Below are 11,370 nucleotides of genomic sequence, written 5' to 3' on the forward strand. Positions count from 1 at the left end.
AGGAAGGAAGGAAGGACAAAAGAATGAGAGGAAGAAAGGGAAAGAAAAAAGTCCCTTGGCTTGAAAACAATCTGTTTATTTGTGAATAAATATTTCCTATTTTGTCCTAGGTTTCCCAAAATATCCTCCAGGTGGCCAAAATAAAGTTTAATATTAGTGATTAACTTATTTACAATGTCTTTGTGCCTCGTGGTACATTTTTATCTTCATCAGGAGACAAGGAGCTGGAGCGAGCCTCGCAACTGATAAAAACCCCAGTGTAAAGTACTTTGATGCGTATACAACATGAATGAACCTTGAAAACATAGTACGTGAAATAAGCCAGACCCAGAAAGACTATCGCTATCTAAGTCCAGTGGTGTAAGGTGTGTGCTATTTCACAAATTCATAGAGACAGAAAGCAGACGAGAGATTCTCAGGGGCCGAGTTGGGCAGGCTAGACAGGACTGTGCTTATGGCTGCAAAGCTTTTGCTTGGGATGATTCAAAAGTGCTGGGAATGATCGCAGAGATGCTGGCCCCACAGCGCCACAGGGCTGACTGTAGTGAACGGTAACATTTAATGGCTAAAACAGTAACATTTCCCATCTCCTTTTATTTTCATTGTTCCACAGTGCTTATTGGGTGCTATGTGATTGTCTTAAAATTTCATTTATTATGTGCGTTGTGGTTGTGTGTGGAAGTCAGAGGACAATTTGTAGGAGTTCTCTCTTCCATGGTGTTGGGAGATGGAGCTATGGTTCTCAGGTTTGGCAACAACCGCCCTTACCCAGGGAGTCGTCCTATAGTCTGAGGTGAAGTCTGCACTGTGTACAGTTAATATCAGGATACATTTATCTGTCTTCTCAAACAATGGCCATTTCTTTTCTTGCTGTTAGTCTGCATTGTTTTTTTTTACTTTTTTAAAATATTTATTTATTTATTACGTATACAATATTCTGTCTGCATGTATGCCTGCAGGCCAGAAGAGGGCACCAGACCTCATTACAGATGGTTGTGAGCCACCATGTGGTTGCTGGGAATTGAACTCAGGACCTTTGAAAGAGCAGGCAATGTTCTTAACCACTGAGCCATCTCTCCAGCCCCTGCATTGATTTTTTCGAGACGGGGTTTCTCTGTGTAGGTCTAGCTATCCTTAAACTCGCTCTGTACACCAGGTTGGTCCTGAACTCAGAGATTTGCTGGCCTTTGCCTCCCACGTGCTGGTATTAAAGGCGTGCGCCACCCCTGCTTGGCTAACATTGGTCATTCATTTCTTTGTGATTAAAAATAATAATAGCCTCTCTTGCCTTAAAAAAAATATACAGAACACTATGGTTACCTACAATCTATTAGGCATTGATGGCCAAACTTAATGCATCAAATCTATTTGTAACTTGGTACACATTGACCAACCTGGCAAGTTTTAGGTATACTTTACCAAAATAGGAAAAATCATAAAAAAGAGGGGATAAATATACAGTATGACTATATCACTGACTACAGAGCAAAGAAAAGCAAAGCACGTCAGAGTGCAAATAGAGAAAATAATAAAGAAATAAATGGAAGCATACACATATGCACACATACATTCATACACATACATGCACACACATTCATACAGACATGCACACATGCACACATTCATACATGCATGCACAGACATTCATACAGACGTGAACACACACATTTATACACACATGCACACATGCATTCATACACATACATTTATACACATTCATACAGACATGCATGTTTGCACACATTTATACACACGTGCACACACATTCATACAGACATACATGCTTGCACACATTTATACACGCATGTACATGCATTCATACAGACATGCTCGCATGCACACATTTATACACACACATTCATACAGACATGCGAGTACACACACATTTATATACACATGCACACACATTTATAGACATGCATGCACACATTAATACACACATTCATACAGACACTAGAGTACACACACATTCATACGCACATGCACACACACATATGCACACCCTACACACACCCATGCTCACACACACATTCATACATATATGTGCACACATTATGGTCTTTAACATTTTAGGCATCATGCTCTTGGGCATGGGCATGACAAATTCTATACTTCCCTTACCTAACATGGGAAGTGCGTTTTATGAGGTTCTAGAAAAATTCGGTGTTCTGTCTCCTGTTGGTGAAGATTCAGTCCAAATCTGTAGTAGAATTAAAGTGAAGGCTGGCACAGCCGGGACAGAAAAGGCTGCTGAGAACTGAGAAAATACTACTAATAATAGGAAGCAGGAGACCCAAATGTCTTCAGTGGAGCAGCTTATAGGCTGGCATGGGACGGCAGGGAGTCCCCCTCCTCCCCAGCAACCATCCTGAAGCAGCTCAATTTTGTCACAAACAAGTCTCTGCCTCCTTAAGTGCAGCTCAGCATCCCGAGCAGATGGATTCTTTCAATCGTCTCTAAGGCAAATCTGACTCCAAGTTTGTAATGGAGGTATTTCTTTTTTTTTTTTTTTTCATATAAGGAATTTTTGTCTTACCTCCCAGATCTTCTCCAGCTGCTCCAGAATGTTGGAAACCCCAGGAAACAGAGGTTGACCCTGGAACATTTCAATAAAGATGCAGCCGGCGCCCCTAGCAAAGGAAGCGAGATATTTATAAGGAGCCTGCTCACATAAAACCTAACATCTACAACGTCTCCTTCTGAGAAATGCTTGGGATACTCTTAAATAGGGGCCACGTGTTACTAAAAACCCAGAGCCAGGAAAAGTTTCTAAATGAGGAGAGTAAAAGCAGATATTCAGCTAGTAACACTCAGAAGCAGGTTCCAGTTACAAACCTTAAGTCACCCAAGCTCACTGACTCCCTGTTCTGTGGGGTGGGAAAGCCCCGAATCCCCAATTTAAACCATTAAACCTAAGATGCTATCAGCATAAGATGCTGGTGTATGTGCCATTAAGAGAGAAAAGCGTGTTGCTTCATAACTACATACAATTATTCTGTGTCAATTAAAACCTTAAAAATGTTTGAAGGATGCACACCTATACTCCTAGTCTTTGGAAGGCAGTGTCAGGAGGAGAAAACATTGCAACCCTTACTCTCTCTCTGTCACACACACACACACACACACACACACACACACACACACACACTTTGCAAATCCTATTACGATGTGGTCAAACTTTATTTCCTCCTTACTGGAAGAGTACTTATAAATCTAATTAAGCATAGATTACTTTCTAAGATATCATGCTTGTACATGTAAAAATGTGGAACATTAAACCAAATCAATTGGTCTAGGCACTCCTAAAACTTCTACAGTCAGAATTTGACTCAGATTCTCTGGTGAGCTAACCCATGGCTTCGCCCTCTATATTAAGAGGCTGATGATGCGGCAAGTCTTAAAATAAGCCATAAAGGAACCAGGAGTCGTCAGTGCTGGGCTCCTAAGTGGCTGTACAATTATACAGACGGCTTGCTTTTGACTCCTGCCAGAAGAATGTTGTTAAGCATGTCTGATTCGCTCTCTCTCAACCATTTGGCTCCTAGGGGTTTACAACGAAGCAGACCTTCCTCTTTGTAGGCTTCCTTCACTCGCTAACATTCATTCTGCAAGTTTTCATTTTTTTAAGGATTATTTTTATGTATATGTCTGAGTACCTGCATGGACGTATGTCCACCAAATATGTGTCTGGTGCCTATATGGAGGCAAGAAATCGCGCATCAGATCCCCTGGAACTGAAGTTATACACGGTCGTAAGTTTCCATGTAGGTCTGGGGCTGGAACCCAAGTCCCCTGAAAGAGCGCTATGCACTCTTAACCTCTGAGTCATCTCTCCAGTTCCTCCCTTATTTTTCTGCCATTCTTGTGTGCCATAACAAGGAAGACTTTTTTTTTATTCTTTTATTCTTTATTCTTTATTTCTCTTTCTTTCTTTGTCTCTTTCTTTCTTTCTTTGTCTCTTTCTTTCTTTCTTTCTTTCTTTCTTTCTTTCTTTCTTTCTTTCTTTATTATGTATGCATGTTCTGCCTGAACACCAGAAGAGGGCACCAGACCCCATTACAGATGGTTGTGAGCCACCATGTGGTTCCTGGGAATTGAACTCAGGACCTCTGGAAGAGCAGCCAATGCTCTTAACCTCTGAGCCATCTCTCCAGCCCAATAAGGGAGACATTTTAAGTAAAACATTTTTCTATAAATGATCATAGTATTAAATATGGATTATAAGGTTCATTTGAGTTAGTCTTAAGTATTATCCATACACAAGTTTTCATGTTTTCTGTAGACTCTAGACACACTCTCTTTAATTTGCTTTTTAATGATCATGTAGGGGAAAGCATATTTCTCAACAACTAAATCTAAAACTCATTCTTGTGCTTTTTTTCTGAGGATAGGAGATGGTTAAGAGACAGATTGTAATGAAACTGTATCTGATGGTACATAGAGTAAAGCTACTTTTATGGCTCTTTACTTTGGGTTTAATACACTGGATCATTCTTAGGATTTTGTAGGTACGTGGATTAGACTGAGCTTGGTGGCTCTTTCTCTCTCCACCCCTCCAGAAATAAGTTATTTTATTCTGATTGAAAAAAAAATCAGAATAAATTTTCTAAATCAGTTTTTGCTTATATGGAGAAATTTTAAATGGGATCAAATATTTTGGTCAGACAAGTGAAGGCTGTGTCTGGTAAAGAACACCTTTGAGTGGGCTTTTAGAATTACTGTCATTTTATTTTATTTATTTATTTTTTAAATATTTATTATGTATACAATATTCTGTCTGTGTGTCTGCCGACCAGAAGAGGGCCCCAGACGTCACTACAGATGGTTGTGAGCCACCATGAGGTTGCTGGGAATTGAACTCAGGACCTTTGGAAAAGCAGGCAATGCTCTTAACCACTGAGCCATCTCTCCAGCCCAATTACTGTCATTTTAAAGTTTCTTATTATTTATGTTTAAATATCTATGTTCTTGCCGGGCGATGGTGGTGGTGCATGCCCTTAATCCCAGCACTCGGGAGGCAGAGGCAGGCGGATCTCTGTGAGTTCGAGACCAGCCTGGTCTACAGAGCTAGTGCCAGGACAACCAGGACTGTTACACAGAGAAACCCTGTCTTGAAAAACCAAAAAAAAAAAAATCTATGTTCTTGGGGGGCGTGGCTCAGCACTAGAGAGACTGAGACTGGAGGATTGCTGCGTCTTCAAGTCCAGCCACAGCTATATAATACATTCCAGGCTAGCCTAGAGTACAGAGTGAGACCTTGTCTCAAATTTAAAAAAGAAAAGAAATATTGATTTATATTCTTTTTGCTTCTTGCCTCCTGAGACAGCAGATGTAAAAGAACAGCACACAGAGAACACACATCACGGAAACCTGTAGCTAAAACCATTGCTAGTACTGGTTCAGTAGGGGACGAGGCAAGAGGAGCAAAAATGGCTAATATCACCAAACAGCCTTCACGTGCCCACCCTTAACAGGACACCAGTGTCAAACTCCCCCTCACCCTAAGACTCCGGGGACACGGAGGCGGAAAGAATGTCAGAGCTGGAGGACAGGGAAGAACATTTCACGCCTCCTGGACATGAAATAGCGGTTGCTCTCAGAGAGGATGAGAGGGTGGGAGGGACATGTTGGGGACTTCAGGGGGAGTGAGTGTTGAAAAAAACCACAAACACAAACAAACAAAAACCACTCTCAACCCCCACCCCAAATCTACCACCACCATAACAAAATAACCCAATACAGTTATTTCTAGGTGTAAACCTATAGTTCATCTTTTTTTTCCCCATCCTCCTAAGAAAGCTTTCATTGCCTGAAACCAAATGTCTCTTTTTCATGGTATCTAGGAGCCAAACCTGGGCGTCTCAAATGTTAAGTAAGCAGTGGATCACTGAACCACACTCCCCTCATTACCCGTGCTGCTTTTTATACTTGTGGCTGTGGGAAGCCAAGAAAGAAGTCTTCTGTTAGACAATTTCATGGTATCCGTTACCACTTACATAGGGATGATGTACAAAGTTGCATAAAAGTGCACTTTGGCAAGACCTAGAACATTCGGGCCGTTGTGTAAGTACTGCAAAATAGCACAGGGTCTTCATGTTAAAGAGATAAAACGCTGGCGTTTAATTAAAATTCTCCATTTGCCAGTTAAGGCAGCTTGTAACCTTTATCTAACACATCAAGAATATAAGGCTACTCATATACATATATAGTACATATACAGTTACATGCATAAGTATGCAATATGTTATACACATGTATGTTTTTATACACGCTTTACAAATGTAAGACAAACAAAATCCAGAGTCAATTATGTTTCGGCACCCGGATGATCCATTAAGTACCATCCATACTCGAATAAATATTTAATTATTTTATCTAATGCTTCCTTTAAAACAAAGAGGCCAGCGCTTAAATACTTACATGAGTATTGCACTTAGTGAGTTTGAGTTAAAAGTTTTAAAGATGAAAGGCATTTTTAGGTATAATAGTTGTTCTGAAAACAACCCAAGTCCATTGTCCTGTTATGCAATTTGTTTTTCATAATCATGTTAGCTTTCATTTGCTTCTTAAGCTTAAGATCACGAGTCTTAAAAACCTTGCCGTGGTGACCAGGCATTTATCCCAGCACTTGGAAGGCAGAGTCAAGACAGATCTCTGAGTTCAAAGCCAGACTGGTCTACGGAGTGAGTTCCAGGACAGCTAAGGCTACCCAGAGAAACTCCGTCTCAAAAAGCCCAACAAAACAAACAAACAGGGCCTGGAGAGATGGCTCAGTGGTTAAGAGCATTGCCTGCTCTTCCAAAGGTCCTGAGTTCAATTCCCAGCGACCACATGGTGGCTCACAACCATCTGTAATGAGGTCTGGTGCCCTCTTCTGGCCTGCAGGCATACATGCAAAACAGAATACATAATAAATAAATAAATATTAAAAAAACAAACCAAAAACAAAAACAGAACGGGTCTTGAAACTATCAGCTATTTTGCCCACCCCAGATTTTCTCCACATCCAGGTCCGGCTAAGGAGCCAGCTCCTACTGCCTTTGGTTCTTTGGTTTTTGTTTTTGGTCATTATGTTTGTGATTCTCCTTACCCCTGCTCTTCTTATAAGGTGGTTTTCAGTCTATGGGGACTCTGGGGGCTGGAGTGGGGGGGGGGAGGTAGCAGCCGGAAACCTAGAGCGGGTGACCTTAAACAGGACATCCTCCTAGAAGCGCAAGTTGGCAGCTGTCAGCTTGTGGCTCCCAATGTGGTTCTTTAGTCAAGCTAGAACAAACAGCTCCAATGTTTTCTGAATTTTCTGGCTATCTTCCGAATCTTTTTCTCTCTATTTCTAAGCGTGAATGAATTCCTTCCAGAAGAGATTCCTCAGATTCCTTAGGCAGTCCCCTGGGGGAAGAAAACCATCTTCAGAGTTTTTTAGCTTCCCAGAGATGCAAGGAGCATAGCAATATAAAAATTCGGTTGGGAGAAATGAGTCCGTACTTCATCTTCTACTGTTGAAGTTAATTTGGAGCGACATGATGTGTGGCAATCACACGGAATTTCCAGTTACTTTCCTTGGGCCGCATCTTGTATTCGAAAGTCTGTGGCAGGGAACCTGGCAGTGGAGAATGAGGAAGTGATTGGCTTCCTGTCATTGGATAGCCAGCAGCCACCTGAAGTCTGCACCAAAGAGAGGCCCTTGTGGTTCAAAATCAAGCCATCCTGAAAACTCCGTGTGCAAGGAGCCGTAGAGGTTGCTCAGTGGTTAGAGCACTGGCCGCTCTTACAGAGGACCCAAGTTCTATTCCTAGAACACACACTGGGCTGCTCATCACCACTAATAACGCCAGCTCCAGGGGATCCAAGATCCCCTTCTGGTCTCCATGGATATGCACATACGTCATACACAAAAGCAAATCTTAATAAAACCCTCAGGGTAGCCTACTAGGAAAAACCTCAAAAATAATATGCTAAATGAAAGAAGCCAGACACAGAAGGGCAAGGATTGTATGATCCCAGCGTCAGTTATGTGAAGCACTTTGAAGAGCCAACTTCATGGACGTGCAGAAAACGGAACGGTGATTCCCAGGGGCCGATGGGAAAGTCGGTGGGAATTTACAGTGGTGGGTACAGTTTCAATGTGAGGCTCATGAAAGGTTCTAGAGATGGACAGAGATGGTGGCCACACAAGGCAAATGTGTGGATGCCGCTGAATTGTTATTTAAAATGGTCAAACACTGTTTTATGTTACGTACATTTTAATATAGTTCTGCCCTCAAAAGCAAACAAACAAATTGCCCCATAAAGTTTGTAACTTTCTCCCTAACGAGGACCTTTCCAGGCCTAAAAGGACAGGGAAAAAGGCAAGCAGGAGAAAGTGTTGGGAGACCAGAGAACACTGGCTCTGCCCTGGACCCCTACTGACCATGAAGCCACCAGCGCTCCCCAGTGGAGCTACCTGTCCTCTGCTCCCTACAAAGACTCAGTTCAACGCTGGAGGGCTGCATGGGGACCTAGCAGGATCGAATCCCCCTCCGATCCTGTTTCTTCCTCTCTGATCAACCCTTTTCTTATCACCCAGAAAGGGACACCGTGAGAGGAAGAAGAGCGCATGCAAATAAACCTCCGGGTTTTCATCAATGACTTGAAGGTGAACAGGCAGTTCACTAGCCAAACCTGCCATCCTATTCTGTGTTTCTGCTAGGATTCAGGCATGATGCTGGCCTGCCCCGTCAGCGGGCAGGATGCACCTAGGCCAGCCCAGGATCCTAGTCTGCATGCAGGTGCAAATGGTCCCTCTAAGAGACAAGCTCTGCCTACTTCCTCTTCTTCCTTTCCGCTATTTCTCTGAGGAGGCAGCGCTCTCTCTCTCCCTCTCTCTCTCTCTCTCTCTCTCTCTCTCTCTCTCTCTCTGCCATTCTCTCGTTCTCTCTCTCTTCCTTTCTCCATTCCCTTTACCTCAATAAACTCCACACTCAAGCTGTCTGTATGGCCTATTTGTCCCCTGCCAGGGTTTGGACCCACTGGCTGCAAAGGTCTCTCTCCCACGGTCCTCACCTGTCATGTGCTGATATCCCAACATTTGACTTCCTGATGGCCAGGCTTTCCAAAGGGCGGGCGCCCTAAGGCACGCAGGGACCCACAACCCACTTTCCAATTCCCTGTCTGCTGTGATACTCCGCACAATACCAGCTACGACTGGATTGGTAAAATCCCCTCCTCCCAGCTAAGGACAGATCAGATCCCTTAACTGCCGTCTGTGCTAAGGGCAACCACATCACCACCACCGTTTTGTGTGAGGTTAAGACAGGGAGGAAGGAGTTGCAGACTTGTGAGGTTCTAGCCCTAGACAAAGGTTCGCCCCAACAGCCAGAGTAGTTACCATTCGCTATGGCTTTTAAAAATCACCCTTAGGCTGGCTCTGCTGCACGTGGCATGTTTGCGTGATGGTATACCTTGACAGGGCCTGCTGAGGTGTACATTTCACGAAGGGACCCCACCTACGGCAGATCTGTTCTCTCCCCACCTGCAACAAATCTGCTTTCTCGTTCGCTGGCGACTTCGTTTCTCCGCTTCTTTCTTTGCTCCGAAGACCTGCGATGTCTGTTTACTCTCTCTTTCTTTAAACACCCTGCCTGCTTGTTACAAAAATGGGAATCGGAGATGAAAAAGCCAGATTCCTCTCGCTCGCTTTTCGTTTAACTTTATGTGTGACTATAAGCTAGCTTTAACTCTGTCTGTGTGTGTGTGTGTGTATACAACTTAAATTCAACGGTGTGTATGTGTCCGTGTGCTTACTGTTTAGAAAAAACGTTTTAAGCAGTCCTAATGAGCCCTGTTCACTGTATCTCCTTCTACACTAAGGAAGTAATAAGTCCCAAATACTCTAAATTGGTATATACTTTCAAATATGAGGTTATAGAGATCTATTTCAGATTAATAAAAGCTACCCTAGAGATTCCCTGTGAGCTGTTCTTCACTGTTGTCAGCTTTTACTATTTAGCTTCTATTGCAAAATTTTTTTCTTCTTTGTCCTTTGCACGTTAAATCTCACCCATTAAAACAAGTTACTGTCAAGCTGGAGGACTCTGGGTAAAACGTTCCTCCGCTCTTCCACCACCTCTCAGCTTGGATCCAACTCTTCAGGCAGATCCCACAGTGCTGGCATTAAAGGCGTGCACCACCACCACCCGGCTTTGTCTTTGCTTTCTAAAACTCTGATTTCAGAGCTGGGTATGGAATGCTGGTAGACTGTCTACACGTACAAGGCGTGCAGGGTTCGAGTCCCAGCACCACCACAAGAAAAATAATTGAAACCAAGGAAAACAAAATGTTTCACCTTTACTTTTCCAAAGATTACAGGCCCATTGCTTTAGTAGACTGTTCCTTAAGTTGGGCTTATCTGATACTTCCTCGTAGTTGCCGTTGGGTAGACTTTCCTCTTCCAAGAATACCACAGACGTGACATTGGGGTCTCAGTATATCTTAGTAGGAAGCACAAATCAGTCCTTCCTTTATTCACCAGAGTTCCTTTAATTGCTGCTGTTAACGTGTGGCCTGCCAGGTTTCTCTGCCTTATAAAGTTACTGCAAGCTCTTTATAATTGACGTGTGATCTGTGACACTGTGCTTTGTGTTGTGGAAATGTCTCTCTCCCTCAGCGAACATCTCTTTCCCTTTTAGTTAAACAGCGGCGAACCTTGTTTCAACCGAGTGCTACTGTATTGGTTGGGAGACGGTGGTTTGCTACTGTATTTGTTTCTTGTTTGTTTGTTTCTTCCGTCATTAGTTGGAATTCTACTGTGGGGGTGGGATGGGATGGGGTGGGACTTCTCTTCCCAGCTGTCCTCAGTATAGACTCGTTACTCGCTAGGCTATAATTAATTTCCCTCATAATTTACTTTGATGTTAAAAGTGTTCCAGATTTGAGCAGAGGAAACATCGTCAGACTACTCCCCATGTCCTTTGGACATGCCTCCATTTATTTTGTATCATCTTGTAAGAAAACATTTTGGTTCAAGATCCCTTTTATCTTCCCCTGCTCCTACCTTAAAATCAGATCATTCCTCCGAGAGCCAAAGTTCTTTTTTAGTAGAGAGTGATATAAAGATCTAGATGGTAGACCAACACTTAGGTAAGATACATCGATAAATTACATAAACAAATAAATAAATAAGCAAGCAGGGGGGGTCAGTTTTTAAAAAGTTGCTTTGGAGAGCTGGAAAGATGGCTCTTGCAGAGGATTTAGGGGTGTTTCCCAGCACCCAGAAAGGCCCCAAACTTGCTGAGTTGCTGGAGCTGACCTTGAACTCCAGACCCTTCATTGTTCCTCCCTCCCTAGAGCTAGGCTCACAGGACTACCACCTGTGCTGGGGGTTGAAGGTTCTGT

The 11,370-nt window shown here is 43.0% G+C and overlaps 1 protein-coding gene across 1 annotated transcript in view; it reads right to left on the bottom strand.

Moving 5' to 3' along the window:
• Positions 1–11,370, bottom strand: part of Cdk15 (cyclin dependent kinase 15) — a 74,217-nt gene that overhangs the window by 42,629 nt on the left and 20,218 nt on the right. The window contains exon 9 of the mRNA XM_005366330.2: positions 2,537–2,630. Within this exon, the coding sequence (XP_005366387.1) occupies positions 2,537–2,630 (94 nt within the window). The remainder of the gene's footprint in view (positions 1–2,536; positions 2,631–11,370) is intronic.

Source organism: Microtus ochrogaster, unplaced genomic scaffold, assembly GCF_000317375.1.
Source record: "Microtus ochrogaster isolate Prairie Vole_2 unplaced genomic scaffold, MicOch1.0 UNK8, whole genome shotgun sequence".
Classification (NCBI taxonomy): Eukaryota; Metazoa; Chordata; class Mammalia; order Rodentia; family Cricetidae; genus Microtus; species Microtus ochrogaster.